Genomic DNA, 22,808 nt, shown 5'->3' with positions numbered 1-22,808 from the left:
CCTGGAAGTTGTCTTTGTCCGGCGAGGGCTGCCCTTCCGGTTCCGTTGGGTCCCCCTTTGGCTCGGGTTCCCTGCCCCTCCCCCTTCCCGGAGCCCCGAGGGGCCGGAGCTCCTGGCGGTGCCGGATCCTGACGGTGGCCTTTCCCCGGGTCTGTAAGTGCGGAGGCGGCCGGAGCGCCGGGTAGGGGTACGAGGTCTCTCAAAATGGAGCCCCCTTGGGGCCCTGGATTGGCCGGGACCTGCACTGGGATGGGGGCCGAGGGTCTGGCCTAGGCCCGGGGGAACTTAAGGAGCCCTTGGCCCAACCCATGCTGTGCCCCGCCCCTTTCCCTCCCCAGTGTCTGGAGTGGGGAGCCTTAAGGATGCCCCAGGGACCTCCTACTGAGACCCCAGCCGAGGGCCCTGCAGTTGGCTTGAATGCTCCACTCTGGCATCTTATAGGAAGCTGGGCCATGGCAAGGCCTCAGTGCCAGACCGCGAGAATCACTATGAGTGCTAACCTAGGTTACCCTTTTGCTACAGCACCTTCTATGTTTCTGGCGCCGTGTCAGACACTGGGGTTTTGTAAGATATTGTTCCAATTTTCAGGGTCAAGTTTGGGAGCCAGATAAAAACAAGTAAGTGCTCCTACGTTATATATATATGTCATCTATGTATGAACTGTCCAAGGGGCAGTTGCTGGGAAGGCTGAAGAAAGAAAGTCATGTCTGAATTATACTTCTTGGACAAGATAAGGTGGAGAAGAGCTTTTCCTGCAGGAGGAACAGATGTAATGCTCTGAAGGAATGACTGAGCATAACTTGTGTGGGAAGAGGAGGAAGGAGAAACAGGGCTATTGTGCAAAGGAGATACGAAGCTGGGGAAGTAAACCGAGATGAAAGGTTTAATCCCTAAAGGAGGTGAGCACTTTTTGAAGAGTTTTGAGCAGGAGGCTGAAATGATCAGATTTGCATTTTAGAAAGCCATTTTGTTCTGGAGATCAGCCTATAGAATAGGAATTTCTATTAACTGATTGTGGACTCTTAGCTAATGTCTAAATGCTCTTATTGGAGATCCTTTTGAAAGATTAATGGGACCAGCCTAGTGAGAGGTAATGAAATCCTGAAGTGGAGTTATGACGGTGTTATTGGAGAGAAGGCAAGTATGCTGTAGCGAATGGTGTCAAGATTCTGTAATAAATTGGATGTTTAGGGTGAAAGAAGTATCAAAGCTGATACCTAGGTTTTAGGCCTGTGGTATTTGAAAAATGTTAATGCCATTATCAGCATCAAAACCATAAACTTAGTGTAGATTACAAATTCATTTTTTGGATATGTTAAATTAAAGGCCTAATGGGATAGCCACATAGAACTGTCCAGTATAGAGTTGGAAATGCAATCTGCAGTTCAGCCTAAATGCTGTGGCTAGAGGTAGAGATTTGAATCATCATAGAACATAGAGGTAGAAGCCATGAGAACAGTTGGCATCAGGAAGAGGTTATTGAAAAAAGAAGGGAATATTTGGGGGGAATGGTTGCATTTACCAAAAAGAAAGAGGAATTAGAGCTAATGGTAGTTGGTGTAGTAGCAGAAATGGAATTACATGATATAAGAATACAGGGTTCCAACAGCCAAGAAGACCCAGAAGTCAAAAGAAGAGAATACCAAGAAGTGTCATTTGGGACAATTGATGCAGAGCATTTGGGAAATGGGGGGGGGGGGGGAAGATTGCATGTCTTTATCAAGAGATCATGAGTAACTTTTTACAAAGCAATTTTAGTAAAGTGATGAGGTGATAGTCTATGAAATAATGGAGACCTCAAGTTGTTTGGTGTTAAATGGGAATGAAAAAAGGCCACATGTGAAGGATTGCACAAAGAAAATGGACAAGATTTATTTGTTTACTTACCTAACAAATGCTTGTAGATCACAGTTCCAGGCACTGTTCTAAGTTCTTTTAAAAATTAACTTAATTTTAAAATTTAATTTACTTTAAAGTTAATTTCCCATAACAACTTCTATGAAGTTATATTATTATTTAACAGATGGGAAAACTGAAGCACAGAAGAGGTTAAGTAACTTGCCAAGGTCACAAAGCTAGTAAGTGGTTGAGCAGGGTTTTGATTCCAGGAAATATGGCTCCAGAATCCATGGTTTTACCTACTGCACTAAGCAGTGACTGAATATGGGGGTAAAAGAATGGGAAATTTTTAAGCAAAGATAGACTCATTGGTAAAAAACGGAGAGGCTTGGAAGGAGATCCAGATTGAGAAGAAGGTAAGTAATGTATTTATGTTTGTGTTATGTATTTGTTTTTTATTTCTTTTCTTCTGTCTTAGATCTTTTTCCAATCTGTGCCATTTTAGGTCAGTTTCATTCACAATTAGGTCAAATTATGTCACACTTTAATCTATTACTGATTATCTATAATCATGTCTCCTCTTCAGTTTCAGACCTGTGTCCAGCTAGGTAGTAGATCTTCCCTTTGATGTCATGTAGGCTCCCCTGGTTAAACATTTCAAGACCCAACCCATGATCATCCCCTCCAATATTCCCTAGCTTATTTAATGACGCTCTGTCAAAGAGATCCTGTGACTCAAACCAATTATCTTGGAGTCATTTGATTGTACATCTCTTGTTCCCCACTTTGCTCACCAAGTCCATCAGTTCTTTGTTTGAAATGTCTGTAGAATCTGTTTCTTCTCTCCATCCATATTTTTGTTGTCTCTGTTCAGACCCTCATCATTTCTATCTTGATTTGTTAAATTAAGAGCATACTAACAGCTTTCCTTGCCTTCGCATCCACTGTCCTCAGAGCCATTCTCTGTAAGTTTTTATTTTTGACTTACTGAGTTTTAGACAGTGCAAGAATTTAGATATTATGCATTTCAAGTGATAGAGTAGTAGCCCAGGAAAGTGTTTTTGATTAGCTTGAATTGAGGGTAAGTTTGGTTAAGATTAGCCATGAGGATGGGGATTTAGGAATTTTTTTAAATAGAGGAGGTAAAAAACATTGAGAAACCAGACAGGCTTTCTGAGGAAGTAAGCCTTGACCGAATAGCAAAAAATCAAGGAGTAAGATTTGAAGAATATATTTACCTTTACACAATTTAGTGAACCCTTGAGGAACAGACCAGCAAAAGAATGGTGGAAAACTGAACCCAGAAGTTAAGTAACTTGTCCACTTCTGTACAGTAGTTTAAAATGAATGAACTAGATCTATTATTTATTCAACATAAATAGCCCTCAAAAGCAATAAATGGAAAAGGAAAGTTCCAAGACAGTATGTGTAGTTTATATGTCAGATATGTAATTTTATTTTGTATTTTCTATGGCTAGGCATATAGAAGTGTTATTTTTAAAATGGGTTGGGGAGGGAGAGTCATGAAGGAACAAACTTAGAACAAACTGAGTACTGAGTGGAAAGAGGTTGGGAAAGGGGAGTTCTACTTTACCTATAATCAGAAAGTTTCCAGGAAGAATATACTTCTGTAATTTTACTTACAGTTATAACTAAAACAAAAGAGTGAGAACTTGGAGAATGCAGTGTCATGAAAGTTACCCAAAAGAAAAAATGATTGAGGTTTATAGAAAGAAAGACTGTAGTATGTTACAACCCCTTTGAAAAACAGTATATGGTATTAATGAAAGACAAAGATTTCCAAGTAGTTGTGAATCCTAAGTTGAAAGATAAAGGCATTTTTATGAGGTAGATGAGGAAATAGACTGACACATAGCTTGGGGGTTTATTACACAAAACAGACAAATTTTCCTTGTCAGTATTATTAGAGGCATTTGAGATAAGGAACATGGATATTTTCTTGCTGCCCATTTTGCGGCAATGGACATTGTTCAACCTAGAATATATTCACTGATCATTTTTGGTTACTCCTGTTTGAAAAGAGTGAAATTTTCAAACTAGCTGGAACATTTTTTTACAGAAATAATTATGGAAGAATTGTGTAACTATGAACAAAGAGAAAGTGATCTGAAGTGAGACTATTCCTGTTTCATTGATGTTTAAGAAATAGGTCATTTAAAAGTTACTAGAACTCGGCAGTATTCAGGCTTAATCATGGTAACCTAGACAACAGAAGATAAGGACCTGAACCATGCCAATGATAGTAAGAATATAGAGAGAATTTGGAAATCATTCTGAGGAAAGAATGAGCAGAATGTGGTGGCCAAGTCTCTATTCTTCCTGATTAGTTATTTGCTTTCTTTCAGTTACTGGAAGCTCTGCTATAATCTAGAATTATGTGAGTGATTTTTATGACAATTATGAATAATTGCTATTATACTTACAAGGTAAATACAGTTGGGGATTCTGAAAATCAAATATATTCATTATTTTTATGGGTTTTTTTTTGTAAATGACATTGTTTCATTCTACAAAAATAAATACACAAAAGATAGAAAAATAATATAAAGTTAAAGTAGGCAAGAAAGGAAGGTAAAACAAGGATAATACATAAATGGCTTACTGTTAAAGTCCTCTAGATTTGACTTTAAATTTGGCTTTAAGTTGTACTTTTTGTTTTTAAACATAAACATTTTATTGAAGCATAACTAAACACACAAAAACATATCAATCATAAGTGTACAGCTGAATGGATATGAGCAGAAAATCTGAACAGTTACCCAGTTAACATCCATAAGATAAAACTTCAGCTAGCTTAGTTGTTTCATACATGAATTTTGGCATCATGCAGCTTGAGCACACATTCTGTTTCTCACAGTTAACACATTATGCCTCTCTTAAATTGAGCAAGTTATTTATGTTCACCAAGCTTGAGTTTTCTTAGAGGCAAAATGGAGATGATAATACCTACCTTACAGAGATTTTGAGAATTAAATCGCTCAATTTAGGTAAAACACTTACTCAGCAAGGATTCAGTAAAGATTAGCTATCATTTCTCTTATTTTTTAAATAAAATCTAACCGTTCATATGAAACAATTTTTCCTTTTTACTTTGAGATTTTTTTTAAAGTTAAAAAAAAAAAAACTTAGTTTAAAATTTGTTTTTTTGTTGTCAAAACTATTTTGGAAACAAACTCCAGAAAGAAATTTTTCCCAAGACACTCAAAAGAGGATATCATGATATTGAAGAGCATCTTTACCATAGCTCAATAATAATTCCATAGTGAACATTAAGAGTTAATTATGGCTTTTGTTGAATGAGCTGTGTGAAAAATAACAGTTGGTTTGCCCTCAACTAACAGTCTGTTGGAAAGAGAAACTAGTGACAGGAAACAATTAAGGGATAAACTGTGTGGCCTGGAGATAAGAATTTATCAAAGGGAGACAATAGAGTGGACTGACACATAAGGGAAAACTTCTTAAAATAAACAGTTTCCTCTTAGACTAAAGCAGGCAAATCATGCACTTTCCTAAGATACCTGTTTGCTCCCGTTGGTAAGTTTCTTGAGACTGATGAATAGGAAGTAAATGAAGCTCCAACTCCTATCTTTGGAGCTTCATGGAACAATGTATCCCTGAGGATTGTGGTCTAAAGCACTTCGACCATTGTCATACTGTACATGGAAGAAATTAATGCTCATTTTGGGGTGTAAGTAGGAAAATACTAATCTGAGGGTAGATTTAGGACAAGCTAAACTCTAAGAAAGGATTCCCCTTTTGTTTGGCTTGAAACAACAGTCATTTATATAATTTCTAGTTATAACTTGGGACATTCACCATTTCCAGAATGAATATGTTAAGCTACCATAATTGCTAAAACTGACCAGTGATAATACAGTTTTACCACTTTCTTTACTGATATATTCCCTGCATCTTCTAGATTTTTCCTTTTTATTTGATAAATCACCATCTTTTCCCTGATAATTACATTTGCTTCTCTACATCCCTCCCCTCCCTTCTGTACACTCAGAATGCCATTCAAGGGAAAAGTTTATAATTTATGTATAAATATATTTTAATATACTTGTGGTATACCAACTCCCCCTCCTAAATTTCACCTCTCTTTCAGTAATTTCATTCAGCTGAACTCCTAAGTTTAGAACCTTTATATGTTCCCTTTTTTCATTTTCTGTCTCCAGTCATCAAGTTTTTTCAAATTTTTTTTGTTATTTTTCCTTGCTTCTTATTCTCATTTCATTCCTTTCTAGGCGCTCATGGCCTCAGACCTGTAATGCATATGCAGATACTGAGCTGGTCTTAACAGCAGTTCTTCCTTCTTACTATCAAGTGAATCTTAATGGTTCAGCCAAGGCAAACTGAGCACCTGCCTTATGTTTAGTACAATATTGAATCGAAGAGATTTTGGCCAATAATGTGGCTGCATTAAGTAGAATCTGAAGCAAAAGGAAAAAGCGTTTTGCCCTAGAAGATGCGGGTACCCAGCATCAGCCCCATTGAAGATGATGGAGATGACTCCCTCTAATGCCACGAAGCTTGCAGTTCAGAGGGGAAAGGACAAGTATTTAATAACGTATTTTGAGTGTTAAGATAGAAGTACTAGGCTGTAGGTCCAGTAGAGACAACTGTTGTAACCTAAGGGGTTAGGGAAGGACCCTAAGAAGAAATAAAGGAGTCAGAATTGGCAAGGAGTCATGTTCTGGACTAAGGAAATAACTGTGCTAAGGCTTGGAGTCAATAGAATGTTATCATAAAGTAGGCAATGAGCAATATGGATAAGACCTGGATACTGCCTTCATGAGCTGGTGTTCTGTGAGCCTTTGTAAGTCAGTGTTATAGAAGATCAAATTATAAGATTGGGTTTCAGGGGCCAGATGTGGCTAGGAACACCTGGCTGTCCCATGTGATTGTCAACTATGGAGATGATGAATACACAAAGTTTGAGGTGAATTTATTGATGCACTGAGATTGTAGAGCTAATTCTCAGGGGTAGACCTGGTTTACCTACTTGATCTCACAGAAAACTGGTATTTAGACAGGGTGCCAGTTTATTATTTTAACAATGACTGGTGGACTGGAATTATCATGTTGACATGGCTAATTCTTCCTTCCCTATAGAGTGACACATGGGAAGCTGAGTTATCAGAAAATCATTTGGAGAGTATGGAATCAGAACATGGGGACTTTCTCCAAAGGAATTGCTACATGAAGGGGCAAATACGCAGTTTTGGCAAAGATACCTTCTCCGTGGTTGAATGGGTTATGCCAGTGTTTACCTTAATTATTGTTAAATTTACTTAATCAGTTTATATTCAAGAGGTTAGTCTTCATCCAGGAGACAACAAGAGGTCACAGAAGGATTTTAGGCAGGCGTTGGGTATAATCATATCTGTGTTTTTGAAAGATGACATGTGGTGTAGAAGTTTGATTAGAGGTAGTAGAAGCTGTAACCAACAAACATTTGTGACTCCGTTCCAGCAGTCCAGTTGATGAGTAATGATGGGATAAAGGGATAAAGAAGAAAGAATAGAATCCAGTAGGGATTTGTCAGGTATACCTTCCTCCTACTCAGATTCCCAGCAAGTGGCTTACCTGGTTTTTCTAAAGCAAATATTTTATTTACTTCAGGTATCAAGAAATATTTCTTGAGAAAGAGTTTAGATTTGTCTAAAATACACAGGATAAAGACCTATGCCTTTGACATTGTTCAAAGGTTGTCTCTTTCGGCATGTGACTTTCATTTTATTGCAGGAATACTTGTGTGAGTAAGTTTACATCAGTTGAAACAGAAGAGGGTTTACCCAGGAATGGGGCAAGCAATGTCACTGCAGTTCTTTAAAATACAAAGCAAAGGAAAAGAGTGTTTTGCCTACAAAGCAGCAGGTTCACAGGGTCATGCAAAATAAAATACTTATTTTATGATTACTTGTTGGGATGTTTTAGGTTGAAACCCAATAGAATTCTCATTTGAGAAGTGAAAAATGCTCTTGAAGTAACTCGAGCGCTGTTCTTGTATTAAGCATCTTAAAAAGTTGAATGAATGCCAAGGTGTATACACTGATACAGGTCCACTCCTGAGGTGCAATTGACACTTGATGTTGGTAAGGAGTAATTCTGAACAGCCTTTGAAATCTGTTATACTAGCTTCCCCTTTCAGGGAAAATTTCATTCAGTTACATATAAAGAGGTATGAGAACACAAATTTGTTTTTGGAAGGAAAATCCAGGTTTTCTTAATTGTTTGAATTTTCTTAAATTCATCCTTTTTACATTTCTGTTCTTTAGGTCTGCCAAAATGTCTGAAAGATCAGATCTCCTTCACTTCAAGTTTGAAAATTATGGAGATTCAATGTTACAAAAAATGAACAAATTAAGAGAAGAGAATAAATTTTGTGATGTTACAGTTCTCATAGATGATATTGAGGTGCAGGGGCATAAAATTGTGTTTGCTGCAGGTTCCCCCTTCTTAAGAGACCAGTTTTTACTGAACGATTCCAGAGAGGTGAAAATCTCCATATTACAGAGTTCCGAAGTGGGGAGACAATTGCTCTTATCCTGTTATAGTGGTGTGCTGGAATTCCCTGAGATGGAACTGGTAAATTACTTGACTGCTGCGAGTTTTCTTCAGATGAGCCACATTGTAGAACGGTGCACGCAGGCCTTGTGGAAGTTTATAAAGCCAAAACAACCAATGGATAGTAAAGAGGGATGTGAACCACAGAGTGCTTCTCCCCAGTCAAAAGAACATCAGGGAGATGCCAGAGGCTCCCCAAAGCAGGACTCACCTTGTATTCATCCATCTGAAGACAGTATGGATATGGAGGACAGTGATATTCAGATTGTTAAGGTAGAATCTATTGGGGATGTATCAGAGGTTAGAAGTAAAAAAGATCAGAACCAGTTTATTTCTTCTGAACCCACTGCTTTACATTCATCAGAGCCCCAGCACTCTCTGATAAATTCAACTGTGGAAAACAGAGTAAGTGAAATAGAACAGAACCATCTCCACAATTATGCCCTCTCCTACACAGGCAGTGATAACATCATCATGGCCTCAAAAGATGTCTTTGGGCCTAATATTCGAGGTGTAGACAAAGGCCTACAGTGGCATCACCAATGCCCAAAGTGTACCAGGGTGTTTCGCCACCTGGAGAACTACGCCAACCACTTAAAAATGCACAAACTCTTTATGTGTCTACTCTGCGGCAAGACTTTTACTCAGAAAGGCAACCTTCATCGACACATGCGTGTGCATGCCGGCATTAAACCTTTCCAGTGTAAAATCTGTGGGAAAACCTTTTCTCAGAAGTGTTCCTTACAGGATCATCTTAACCTTCACAGTGGAGATAAGCCCCATAAGTGTAACTATTGTGACATGGTTTTTGCACATAAGCCAGTTTTGAGGAAACACCTTAAACAGCTGCATGGCAAAAACAGCTTTGATAATGCCAATGAAAGAAATGTGCAAGACCTCACAGTGGATTTTGATTCTTTTGCATGTACAACAGTCTCAGACTCTAAAGGGTGTCAGCCACAGCCTGATGCAACGCAGGTGCTGGATGCAGGTAAACTGGCCCAAGCTGTCCTGAACTTAAGGAATGATAGTACTTGTGTAAATTGAGTAGGGGCTTTATGCTCACAACTAGAACTGACTGAAAACGTGGCAATAGTCTGAGTCTTTTTAGGAGTGATTTTGCTAGTTTAACTTCTCCAAAGCCTCTGTGCCAGTTGTAGGGGTGAGTCAAAGCACTAACAGACCAGGCAACTTGCCACTTGGAGTGGTCTTGCCTTCCTTTTGTCCTCTCCCATGTTCTGTTTTGAATTATTTATCCTGTGATATCTGTTTTCCTTTCCCAAGGAGAGTATTCCATTTGTCTACCTAACATTGACTTATGTCTTAGACTGACACTATTTTAGGCTTTCCACTGGGCACATTCTGAAGGTACCAACAAATCAATAACATTACCTGCACTCCACTAATAGATGCAAAGAGAAATGAATAATATTTTTCTTTGGCAGAAAAGAGGCTGAGATACAAGGTGATACTACCATTGGCCTGAATATGTAATAGAACTTCTGGTTGCCTATCGATAATTCACCTATGTCTGATAAATGAATGAATCTGCTTCCTACAATTTGTATTTGTTTTGGAGCTGGCTGTAAAGAAGTATTTTGGTTTGTTCTGTACTCTTTTCAACAGCATATGGTCCAATTTCATGTCTTGAGAATCATTCACGTAGACCAGAGTACAATTATTGAGCACCTACTACTGTTGCAGATAGTTAGGAATCACCATGAGGACCATAATCAACAAAAGATAGAATACAGTTATACACCAGTACTATTTGGGAGGTCTTCCCCAAAAGATGCCAAATGCTTGTAATTAACGTGTAGCTTACTTGTTGATGCTTTTGAAGTTGGGATTGCTCCAAGCACACTTAAAATGTGCTAATGTATAATGGTCTCTCTAAAAAGGGGTTATTTGGGAGTCAGTCTCTGGAGTTTGTTTTAGAAGATAGCCATCAGTAATGTGAGTTTGGCCTTCAGAGTTTGTCCAGTGTATTGCAGTAGTCTCTGAATTTTCATTTCCTTGTGTACCTTAATTTCTAAAATGGATGAAAAAAGTGGGTCACAGAATGAGCAATCAGGTTTTTACATTTAGATATTCCTGTAGAAATATACAGTCCCCCTTGCCATGTTTGATAACTTGCTAATACAAAGTTGATCTTCTGATATGGAAAAACAAAACCACTGTTTTTCCTAAAGCACATATTATAGCTCAGAAATAAAATTTTGAGTCTTATTAGTTTCTGACCCATGAGTTAGATTTAGGCAATAGGAGTGTTTGAGTCCTTAGAGAATCTTAAGAGTTCATTTAGTCCACCTCTCTTTTTTAAGTTGGAGGTATCCAAAGCCCAAAGAGGTGGCCTGGCCAAAGTTGGCCAAAGTAGTTAAGTAACTAAATATGAGCTAATGTCTCCTCACTTCTTCTCACTGTCCCTTGACTTAAAAAGATTTAGTACATGATCAAGAATACCTTAGCAAAAAGCTCCTAGTTTGTGCTTCCCCTTTGTGAATCCCTGTTTGCTTAGAGACAGCCTGGATTTTGCAAACAAAATATCACAGAAGGATTTATTTTTGTAAATTAATTTTTGGTTAGAATGAATATTACATTCTTCCTAAGCAAGTGACTGATTTGCTGGGTATTGGTTAGGAAGGGAAAGGACAAGTAAGAATAATGTGAGAAGGATCCAAATGTGAAACTGATTTTTGTCTGGAAACAGTGTTTATTTAGTTTCATCAGGATTGTCTTTTCTTTTTTTGGTTTTTTTTGTTTGTTTGTTTGTTTGTTTTTTGTTTTTGAGCTATGAGAGTCCATGTACAGAAAAACCAAAAATTAGGTTTAACTTGAGTAGGAATTCTTGATGCATTTATGTGTGAATCTGATTTGAAGTATAATTTCTACCTTTTGTTAAAAGATTTAAAATGAGAATAAAATTGAGTGATAAGACTAATAGGTATCTTATACCTAATGTCACTCATTATATGGTCTAAAGATGCTGCCTAGCATTCTGGTTTTTATATGATCCAGCCAAAGAGTACCAATTCTATGCAACCATGAGACACTAACATGTTAACCAGTGTTTTGCTATTTTTTTCTCTAAACGTCATTTTATCACAGGGAAATTTCAAGTTGGAGTGCTTCCTTTACTTAACATTCATGCCCTGTTTTTGTTACCGGTTTGAAGACTAAAAGGCATGGATTCAAATAAGATTGGTCTCTTTGGTTGGAGACTAGTTCTGGATTCATTCAGTCATTCAGGAAACATTTATTGAGCACCTGCTGTTACCAGGCACTATGCTAGATACTGAGGATATGGAGGTAAGATGTCTGTGGTCCCTGCCCTCACAGACCTTACAGTCTCATGTGGTCTTAGTGAGATAAGGTGTCAGTTTGATTTTACCCTAGGAATAATAAAGGAAACTGTCTTGCTTTCTTTGATCATTTAAAATCAGCAACTTGATGGTTTTGTATCAGTAAAATGTCTAGTTCTCACCTTTTGCAACTGCAAACCACTGAAGTGGTTAACAGTCACCCCCATTTCTTCACTGGAGAGGTTTCTGTTTCTGTGAGACATTTTCTTAATTTACTTGATTTTTCTCCTTTTTTATTGATACATGTTTCTTAGATTGCATTGCAAAGTGGTCAAGTTACTGATATCAAATACATTTTACAGTATTTGATAGGGGAAGATGACTTTCAAAACTAGTCATATTCTTATAGAGGAGGAAGACCTTTTGAAACTTTAGACATTCAGTATTTGTATTTTATGGATCCCCAGGATAACAAGGAGAGAGGGCTCTCTTTACCATAGTTTGGTTTAAAAATTTTACTGTGTCATGGTTATTTATTTATTATTTAATATTAAAGACAAACTCCAAACTGAAGTGGCTCTGAGGTAAATCAGATGTGGTTTTAATTTGTTTCAGTTTGTTTATTAGAAGATCTATAAATGGAGGGTGACCAGTGTCACTACTTCTAAAATCTTGTCCTAAACAAACAACCCAGAACATTTTATTTCAGCTGGTGAATAGCTGTTCTAAATCTGTTGTATGTTAGACATACTATGAACTACCTCTTCACTTATTATGGGGAAGTTTCCTTAATAAAAGTGTGACAATTAAAGCTCTGGTGTCAGCTGTTTATTTTCTCTCCCCTCCTGCTTCCCTTTCCAATTGCTTGAATTTGAATACAGGAATGCTTTCTTCACTCCAATTCTTTAAAACGCATATTAATCAAGCACGCCGAGTTTGGCTTCTGAAGCAAATCTGGGCCAACCAGAGAAGTGTTACTAGGGTCAGTTACTTCCTCGTGTACTGTTGACTGAGGAGGTAGAGCAACTGCTTTTAAGAATTAGTTCAGACATTCCATAGCGCTAGACTTCGGGAATGCAAAGATCAGTAAGTCACTGACCTAAATACCTCCGCCTAGATGGGACACAGATTTGAATACAGGTATGGTAATTGCTGTAATGAAGGCAGCCAAAGTCTTCCCCCAGTGGGAGTCAACTAACTAAAGGACAGCTCAGGATTTATGAACGAGATTTTGAAGGATATGTGGGAGGACGGGTAGGGAATGTTGGAGGAAACAGGTGGGCCAACGGTTTAGATACAAGGCCTGGGCTTGCCAGGGAACTGAGCGGGAAGGGGGCGCGGGAAGGAAGAGACAAGTTGAGGGGTGAGGTAAGATCCAGAGGTTGGGGCCACAACCTGATCGGGCATTAGCTAGGCAAATTCCTCCGCCACCTTTTACATTGTATATGCCCGGGTAAGGAGAGGACCCGGTCTCTAATTATCCCGGAGGGCCTCCCAGGGGTCTCGGAGCTGGGTACTCCGACAGACGCACTGTACTCCAACTTCACAATCCGTTTGCGGTTCGGATGTTGAGGAGAACTCACGGAGGGGATGGCTCAAGTGCCGAAAATGGGACGGAAGAGATGGAATTTGCCGGAATTCGGGTGCCTTTCTGTCATTTCAGGCGCGGGGGGAATGAGGAAGGGAGACTGTCCCAGGATGTCCTTCCGGGACGCCCAGCCCGCCCCAAAGAGGAATAAAGCTAGTTGACACCGGATGTGTTTCCTCCCAGGCTAACCCCACCTTCCGGCCTGGGCCGCCGCCGCTGCCTCGGAAAGCTGGGCTCTGGCTTCTGAGTCGGTGAGTGAGCGCGATGGAGACTCGGGCAGGTGGGGAAGCCCGAGGACGAGGAAGGGTAGGGCGGCGAGGCGCGGCCCAGGAGTTGGCTAGACTGGTACTGCCGGCACCGAGCCCAAGGGCTTGGTTCTGGCAGCTTGGCTCGGGAAGACCTGCCTGGCGAACTGGAGGATCTCTCAAGGCCACCTGGGATCCAGATTCACTTCAACAGATATCCTCTCAGCTGCCTCTGCTCTGTTTCTGGACCTGGGCTTGCTGCAGGAACTCAGATAAACCAGGCTCCATTTCGTGGTGTTCTGGGCGCAGCTGACTCCGTCCGGGAGACAGGTGGAGGGGTCACTGAAGTCTTATTTCATTTGAGCCTTAAGTCAGATCACTAGCTGGAAAAAGGAACTGGAAGCTCGAATGTAACATGTGCAAATGTGCAAAGGTGTATTGGGCCTTCTTGTCTGGGCATTGGTGAAAATCTAGATATCTTAGAAGCTTCAGTGTAAAAGAGGAAAGATAAAGCCATAAAGGTGGAGAAGGCCAAATTTCTCGTATTTGCTAAGAAGGTTAGGCTGTCCTGGAGGTAGACAAGAACAATGGAGGATTTAAAACAGAAGAGAAAAATAATTTTTTTTTTCCTAAGTTTTAAAAGATGTTAACCTGGTGGCACTTAGAAGGAGGAGGTAGTTTGGAATATAGGAGAGAGTGGTATCAAAGAGACCTGCTAGAAGACTGCAATGGTGCAGGTGAACAGAGAGGACCTGCAGTAGTGATGAGGACTCGAAGTTTGGAGATTACATTAAGGTTTCTAACTTAGGAAGCTATATTAAGTCAGCTTAGTAGTGGGCATTGACATTGTCCTTGACCACAAAGCACATGAAATTTAGCCAAGGAGGAAAACAGAAACTGTTGAGTACAACTCAATGTAATAAGTGCTGGAACAAAAACAAAACAAAACAAAGAGTACCGCAATTGAAAACTGCATTTTATTTTTCTGGGTTTTGAGATGGTTACATAGGGGTTTATACTTAGCACCCAGATTAGATTTTGAGTTGTCTCTTACCCAATTAAGGTTTGGGATTTTTTTTTTTTTTTGATTGTTGTTACTATCACAATGTAGGAAAGCATTCCCTATACTTACATCAATGTTTATGTTTTATTTTACTTAGATTGTGACCATGGCTGCTGAGTCTGAAATTCTGCACTTCCAGTTTGAACAGCAAGGAGATTTAGTCTTGCAGAAAATGAATCTTTTGAGACAGCAGAATTTATTTTGCGATGTGTCAATTTATATTAATGACACTGAGTTCCAGGGGCATAAGGTGATTTTAGCTGCTTGCTCCACTTTCATGAGAGATCAGTTTTTACTCACACAGTCAAAACATGTCAGAATCACCATCTTGCAGAGTGCAGAAGTTGGCAGAAAATTGTTGCTCTCTTGCTATACTGGAGCACTTGAAGTTAAGAGGAAAGAGCTTTTGAAATATTTGACTGCTGCTAGTTACCTTCAGATGGTTCACATTGTAGAAAAGTGCACAGAAGCTTTGTCAAAGTATCTGGAAATTGATCTTTCTATGAAAAATAGCAGTCAGCATGCTGACTTGTGTCAATCCTCTGATCCAGATGTTAAGAATGAAGAAGAAAATTCAGATAAAGACTGTGAAATAATTGAAATTTCAGAAGATAGTTCTGTAAATATAGATTTCCCTGTTAAAGAAGAGGAAAGCAGTGCTTTACAGTCTACAGTAGAGAGCTTGACATCAGAGAGAAACGAAATGAGGTCACCAGAGCTGTCTTCAGTAGACCCAGGTTTTAAAGACAATGAAATTCGTATCCTCCATGTGGAATCTATCAGTGATGGAGGTGTAGAAAATGAGAAGTTTTCACAGCCTTGTACCTCTTCAAAAGCAAGCATGTATTTTTCTGAAACACAGCATTCACTGATCAATTCTACAGTTGAGAGCAGAGTGGCCGAAGTTCCTGGGAATCAAGATCAGAGCTTATTTTGTGAGAATACTGAAGGAAGTCATGGGACAGTGAATGAGATCCAAAGTCTAGAGGATGCGTATTCACTGAGGCACCAGTGCCCCCGGTGTCCTCGTGGGTTTCTTCATGTTGAAAACTATCTGCGCCACCTTAAGATGCATAAACTGTTCTTGTGCTTACAGTGTGGGAAAACATTTACGCAGAAGAAAAATCTCAACCGCCATATTCGAGGGCACATGGGCATACGGCCCTTTCAGTGTACTGTGTGCTTGAAGACATTTACTGCTAAAAGCACACTTCAGGACCACCTGAACATACACAGTGGGGATCGGCCGTACAAATGCCACTGTTGTGATATGGATTTCAAGCACAAATCTGCCCTCAAAAAGCACTTAACCTCTGTCCATGGCAGAAGCAGTGGTGAAAAACTACCCAGGCATGATCTTGAAAGGCAAAATCTATAATCAGAATCATACCTTGCTATGTGAGCCTTATATCATACTGTTACACAAGTCTCTATAGAAATGCAGCATTTGTAATATCGCATTTCCACCCCCATCTTTGGGTCTTATTTTTGGTCTACCTACACATGTTATTCTTTCTGAACTTGTACTACCAGTTCCAAAGTGTGGGAGACGTGGTAAAGCTGATGGGATGCTGTCTCGTCTCATACATTATGTAAAAGTCCCAGTGATATACCTAGAGAAACAATGTTCCTCTTAAATATTCTTGATTCTGGTGACAGAGGAGATCCAGCGGTATTTCCAGATTCTAAGCTTGAGACTGTAGATAACTGATGTAAGTGTAAAATCCAACTATACGGTGACTCTAATAAATTAGGATAATGGGAAGAAGATAAATTTCAAAACATACTGTTATCCATTATTATTCACTTTAAGAACAGAACTAGTGAACTTTTTTTTTAACCAACTATTGGATTCTAAACTAAACACTAAGGTATCTATTGTTTTAAACTATAAAGGAACACAATTGAGATTCACTTGGGAGTAGCAGAATTTCCTTATACATGAGCTAATATTCCTTTAAATAGTATTTCCATGAGTTGTTAATATATGTATTTTAGAAATGATTACTTTGGCCTAGGTTTCTTGATTTTACTTAGTACAATTGCATTTAATAATTTTGTGGCCAGTAAAATTATACTGTTGGCATGGAGCTCTAAGATATTTGTTCCATTTCCTTTTTGAAATTAGTTTTATTTTGTTAGTTGACATATAGTAAAACTGATCTTTGGTTTTGGTGTACAGTTCTATGAATTTTAACACATGTACAGATTTATGCAGCCACCACTGCAATCAGGATATAGAACATTCCATCACCCTCCCGAACTCCTTTATTCTGCCCCTTTGTAGTCAACTCTTCCTCCTAGCCTTAAACCCTGGCAACAGTCCTCCATCACTATTTTACCTTTTCTGAAATACCGTAAATGGAATCTTACAGTATGTTCCCTTTTGAGATGCTTTTTTTCACTTAGCATAATGCCTTTGAGATTCATCCATGTTGTGTGTATCAGTAGTTCATTCCTTTCTTTATCTTGGATTGGCAATACCAGTTTTTCTTGCTGTCACTGGATGAACAGTTTAAACATGGGGAGCAGCTATTCATGTTCTCTTAATTAATAACTTTTCATTTTTATTAATGCAATTTTCATTTACTGTGTATTGACAAAAACCCAACCCTCCCTAGAGTTTTAGTCTATATTTCCAGAAATGTGCCAAAAGTAAAACCATGACCATGTGGCTATTTTACTTAGAGTGATAGTTCAGATTGTGGATGAGCCATTGCTCTCTTACTATTCCCATCCACGTGTAACACAAAACATTCTTTGTTGTTATAACAAAGATTAAAATATTTTGTCAGGCAAATCGTATTTTCTAAAAAACAGGAACTACTTTTGGTAAAAAAAAAAAAAGCCTGACTGAATACAGCTTTCAAGATGTTCTATTCCTCCTCTAGTCACCTCAGCTTTATTTAGAATTTATGCTATGTTTAGTTTATGTTGAAGCCCTTCCATATTTTAAAATGTAATATACTTTGTATCATTTATTTGAATTTTGTGATGAATCCCATGTTGATTGTTAGAAATATTAAATATCCTTTTGGTGATACTTTGAAAAATATATTCTGTATAGATTTTTAACTCTGGGAGAGATTTTAAAGAATCCAGCTCTCATATTTGGTAAGAAAACCAGCTTCATAACTCCCGGGTTACTAGTTACTGACATTGGGTAGGTCACTTCTCCTTGAGCTTTTCTTAAATTTGTATAAAATAACAGCTTTGATCTTGATAATTTTTAAGGTCATTTCCTGGTCTAAAATGTTATTTTCTATTTAAATCTTCCTGAGTTCCTAAGGACAGAGAAGAGGGGAAAGCAAGTGAGGAGAATTTTGTGTTTTTATGAATGTTGCAATTTGAGTACTCCTTTGAAGACAGAATTTTTCTAAGTTAAAGTGTTTTTCTTCCACTGAGAACAGTGATGGCACAGTGCTCAATTTTCTTTCCCATTTGACACATGATTAGCCATTGGTGGGCATGAGAACATTTCCCTTCCAGAAATAGTTTGTGATTGAAGTACTTTTCTTATTTTTGCTTCCTAGGATGAAATTTTATGGGGGAGGGATGAGGATGGGAGGGGAGAGTAAAAGAATAGTAATAAATTTTTTTGAGGAATTGATATCTATCTTTGATGTTTGAAAAAATTATGATTGTACTATGTTTATGTTTTATGTATGCCTTGTAAGATTCTTGTGAAATATTTTGTAAGCACTTTGAGATTTTTGCTTGGGGGTGGTGTTTTGTGAAAATGATGATTGTTATTTATTATTATTTATTCCTGTTCAGTAGCACAGAGTGATCTCAAAACATTCCTAGGAGAGTGTGTTGTTTGCATGCTGTGTCTAAACAATTTCAGGAAAATGAAATCTTTTAAAAAATGCAGGTATGGCAAAGTAAATTGTTGAATTTATTCACTTAAAACATTCACTTTTAGTTGTTTGTGTTTCTGGTATGATGGGGAAAAAATGCAGTATGCTTCACTTCAGCCTTTTCATTTATTGGATTTATGTATAAAAAAGGTCTTGGAAAGGCAGTTGTTACTTTGGTGTAAGAGAAAAATCCTTGCCCTTTTTCCCTGGATGTAACTATCCTGTATGTTTACATAAATAATAATAAACTGGAGATGGGGATGGAGAGCTTTGTGTTTTGTCTATATCTGTGAATTTTAAAGAAGGAAACAATTATTCCTGGCTATTCATTTAAACATTTGTTCAAATTTTACAGAGTCCTTACAATATTTACCTGTATTAAACGTTAGGTATACAGACAAAAATCTCTATTCTCATCAAACTGTCATGAGACAGTAAACAAGTTAAATCAATGTACTATGTCAGATTTTGAAAACAGTGTTGGAGACAATAACGTAGAGATAGGTAGTACCAGGGAAGGAGAATTGGAATTGAAATTTTAAATGTGATCAGGTCACCTTTGAAAAGTCTTATATTATCACATTCTACTGTCCAGTGGAATGGAAATATAGGTGTATGTGTATATATATGTGTGTGTGTGTGTGTGTGTGTATACACCTATCACTATATAATTGAATGGAAAACAGTAAACCAAATGAACCATTGTTGGGAAACGTTCTCTTGGACTGATGTATATTTCATAAAATGAATGATAAATGATAAAAATTCATGGAAGAATGTCTTTAATGTGGCCAACGAAAAAATTTTTTTAATTGTTTCCTTGTTTCCAGGAAATAATAACCATATATATTTTTAAGCTTATAATTTATAAACTACCTTTCCATATATCTTCTAATTTGTGGTGGGTTTACTTCCATAGATGCTTTTGTTGGCCATCTCGTTTCACATTGGAAAATGCCTCGAGTTTAATTATAATTCGTGGCTGTTTTCTTAACCTGTGTTTTTCAGTTTCTCATCAGTAATGAAGATATATAGTACCTGACTTCTAGGATTATTTTGATGAGCACATGAAAAATAAAACAGTAAAATTAAAATTTTGTTACCTGATACAGGACCTGACACATAGAATCGTCCATTAATGTAATTTCCTTGATCCCTATTCCCAGCCTGCTTCATCTATAAAAACAGTAAGAATAATTTCTACCTGAGTTTGTTTACTACGAAAAGCCCTTCAACAGATATATATTGATATTAATGCCAGAATTTGTGCTTTAATTTTGATCCCTGCCAGCTTCTGAGGAGCTCAGAATTTTTTTTTTTTTAAGTATATAAGGCGTTAGTGCCTGGCAAATGAATTTTTTTTGTTTAGTAGGGAGATTGCTTGGCACCTGTGTGGAGAGAGTTAAGGATCCGGTTGGCATTTGATTATGTGACAATGAGTAGAATATAATACAGATGCTCAGAAAATGTTCAATCCATACCATGCCTTCCACAAGGAGACTCACAGACACTGGCTCAAACTAGTGTCTAGATGGCTGGCTTAAGGCGTATATGAACGGGCAGGGAGTTTCCCATCAACCCCTTCGGCTTCCCTAGGCCTCTTTACAGCACCTCCCACAGTGCTCCAGGGTTCCATAGTCACATGATAGGGGTGGTTCGGTCCAACAGAGAGAGGCTGATGCGCAGTCCGGGTGGCGGGGGCTACTACGCTTCCCGTCCACCTCCCCAACTCCCGGTCTTGCGTGTTCTCGCGTGAGGTGGGGAGTATCTTCTCGCGAGACCTAGGTCGGGATCCCTCCAGGTCCGCCTCCGTGGTGAGGAGGAGGAGGCGGAGGTGGAGGAGGAGGCGGAGGGTGGAGGAGGAGGCCCCGTCGCGGCCTCCGCCGCCGCCAACGGGGCTGTCCCTACCTCCCGATGGAGTTTGAGGTCGTGAAGCCGCCGCCGAGCTCTGCCCCGGCGAGACGAGGCGCCTCCGTCGCCGAGCCGCGCCGTCGCGGGGCTCCCGGGAGCGGCCCTTAGCGACCCCGCCCGGGCCCCCTCAGGTAGGGCGGGGGCGGGCACGATGCGGCTCGGGCTCCAGCCCGGGTTCCCGGTCCCCGGCGGTCGGGCGGGAGACCGGTCTTAGCCCGCGGCCTGTGCGTTGTCGTCGCCGGTGTCCGGAGGGTTGGGAACCGAGGGCCGCACCTGACACCCGGACCGGGCCCGGAGTCCCGGCCGGAGGAGGCCCCTCGCCCTGGTAGGGCTTTTTCAGTACCAAGCGCCCGGCACAAATGGCCACCTCCCATCGACACCCGCCGAAGGGACGCTTCTGACCCTAAGGAACCCATCCAAGCGAAGGCCAGGCTTCCCCCTCTCTTTTCTACACCAGTTTGTAAGAGTGGGGTTGGAAGAGGTCCTCGAAGCCAAGTCCTCTCCTAGCTTTCGGCTTTCTGCACTGGGGCTTCCAGGATCCTAGTGCAGGGATGGTGGAGGCGGTCTGAGTGGTAAATAGGGACCCTGGCCAAACAATGCCCTGGGAGGGCTTCACCTCCTGGGAGGGAGATGGCCGGACCAGAGTGGTTGCACAGTGGTTGTGACGGAGCAGTGGCATGAAACAGCCAGGGAATTCTGCTATGGTTTTCTGCTTTTCCTCTTTCATTTTTCCTTCTTGGGAAAGCCTCTTAAGGAGAGTCTTCCACCATCTTAGAAGAATGGTAGAAAGCATCTTTGTTTCTCAGTAGCAGCTTTACTTTTCTCTGTTCTTAGCTTTCGGGAAGGGAGATGGGGGTAGCTGTCATTTCCATCCTTCGAATCACAGACAGTTTAAGATACCAGTAGATAGAACCTTGACACCAAAATTATCTCAAGTAATCACTGACATAAAGTAGATTTAATTTCGTGATTTCCAACCTGTTTTTTTTTTTTCAAATGACGACCTAGGTTCCCTTTTAATCCTACTCTCCCCTTACCTAGGCCTCTTCTTTTTAATTCCTACTCTCCTCCCACCAGCTGTGATTAGGACTTTGTATCCTAAATAAAGTGCCTAAGTAATCTTTTTTCCATTTTTGTATTAGTCCAACTTTTAAGTTCCAATAGGAACTTTTGATTAATCTGAGAAAGCTAATGTTGCTGCACTAAATTGATGTAATTTTACCCCAAAGCAAAGAAACAAATGTTTTAATTAGCTTTGCGCAGTCTGTTTATAATTAAATATACACATTTAGTTGTGGCTTCTTGAAATATTAACAAGAATTCATGGATTCTCTCATTATTACCTTCTTTATCTGTCTAAAAAGCTGCACCACTGCTCTAACACAACATCCCTTTCTTATGTTGTTTACTTCCACATTCAATTTTGAAGAAATCAAGGCCATTACATCCTGTTAAAGACCATTTTTCAATATTGCCATTTTTGTTGATTTAGACATTCCTGTTTTCCACATTTTTAGAGTTTGAAAAATAGCTAGAACGACAGAATGTTAAACCTATATTCCAGACATGTTTAGAAAAAGCAGATATAATTCAATTGGCTCCTATTTCAGGATTTAATTGCGGTTGTGTTCATTAGTGGATTCTTTGAATTACTCCTGATCTGTTATTACTGTTGGGTTAACCTGACATGTAAGACTTATGTCCTTTGTTCATATGTGTTCATTAATTCACTTTCTGCTTTTGTAATTTGCTGAGTCTTCTAGTTTGAAAAAATTAACAAATTCTTCTGAGAGAAAGTATTTGTCTTTACACAGAATTTTATATTTGAAAATAGAACTATGTTGTATGCAATATCTAAGAATGCTAAGTAAATTTACAACAAAATTTATTAAATAATTGCTTATTGTTTTAGTTGAACTGAGTTGAAGTTTCATTTTCTATTGATGGAAAAAGGAAGCATGTAGTAGAATAAAGCCAGCTGAAAATTTACAGTAATATTTTGCACCAGTCTCATAAATGTTAAGTTGTATCTTTATGATTATCAGGTTTTTTAGTTTTATGAAATCCTCCCTAAGTGTAGGTTAAACTTTCACCTCAAATTCTTAATAAAAATTAATTTTGATGTTACAATTTTGAGTACTGTAGAGTTGCACTGTCCAATACTAGGCAGTAGCCACATGTGGCAGTTGAGCACTTGAAATATGGCCAGTGTGAATTGAGATGTGCTGTAGGCGTAAAATACACACTAGATTTTGAAGACTTAATCCAAAAAAAAAAGAATTAAAAACATTTTGTATATTGATTACCTGTTAAAATGATATTTTGGATAAATTGGGTTAAATGAATATATTAAAATTAATTTCACCTGTTTTTCCCTTTTTTATTGTGACTACTAGAAATTTTAAATTA

General features: G+C 38.9%; 3 protein-coding genes across 6 annotated transcripts in view; all 3 read left to right on the top strand.

The window, feature by feature from the left end:
- Window positions 1-50: 50 nt before the first annotated feature.
- ZBTB26 (zinc finger and BTB domain containing 26) lies at window positions 51-12,543 on the top strand. 3 transcript variants are annotated; one of them, XM_064490498.1, is made up of 2 exons: window positions 51-617; window positions 8,142-12,543. In XM_064490498.1, exon 2 carries the CDS (start codon window positions 8,152-8,154, stop codon window positions 9,475-9,477), a length of 1,326 nt encoding a protein of 441 aa, XP_064346568.1. In that variant the 5' UTR covers window positions 51-617; window positions 8,142-8,151; the 3' UTR covers window positions 9,478-12,543. The 3 variants fall into 3 exon arrangements, with proteins under 3 accessions (XP_064346568.1, XP_031306271.1, XP_031306268.1); XM_031450411.2 differs by having other exon boundaries at window positions 58-153; XM_031450408.2 differs by having other exon boundaries at window positions 89-149.
- ZBTB6 (zinc finger and BTB domain containing 6) lies at window positions 97-18,755 on the top strand. The gene is made up of 3 exons (XM_031450412.2): window positions 97-153; window positions 13,396-13,571; window positions 14,726-18,755. Exon 3 carries the CDS (start codon window positions 14,735-14,737, stop codon window positions 16,004-16,006), a length of 1,272 nt encoding a protein of 423 aa, XP_031306272.1. The 5' UTR covers window positions 97-153; window positions 13,396-13,571; window positions 14,726-14,734; the 3' UTR covers window positions 16,007-18,755.
- Window positions 18,756-20,311: 1,556 nt separating this feature from the next.
- The window catches only part of RC3H2 (ring finger and CCCH-type domains 2), a 47,952-nt gene continuing 45,455 nt past the window's right edge, over window positions 20,312-22,808 (top strand). The window contains exon 1 of one of the 2 annotated variants that reach the window (XM_031450398.2): window positions 20,312-20,530. The gene's annotated coding sequence lies outside the window, so the exon portion shown is untranslated. The remainder of the gene's footprint in view (window positions 20,531-22,808) is intronic. The other variant, XM_031450397.2, reaches the window with a different exon arrangement.

The sequence above is a fragment of the Camelus dromedarius genome, chromosome 10 (genome assembly GCF_036321535.1).
Source record: "Camelus dromedarius isolate mCamDro1 chromosome 10, mCamDro1.pat, whole genome shotgun sequence".
NCBI lineage: Eukaryota > Metazoa > Chordata > Mammalia > Artiodactyla > Camelidae > Camelus > Camelus dromedarius.
Note: the sequence above shows the minus strand (reverse complement) of the source record. Positions and strands in the feature narration are given on the sequence as shown.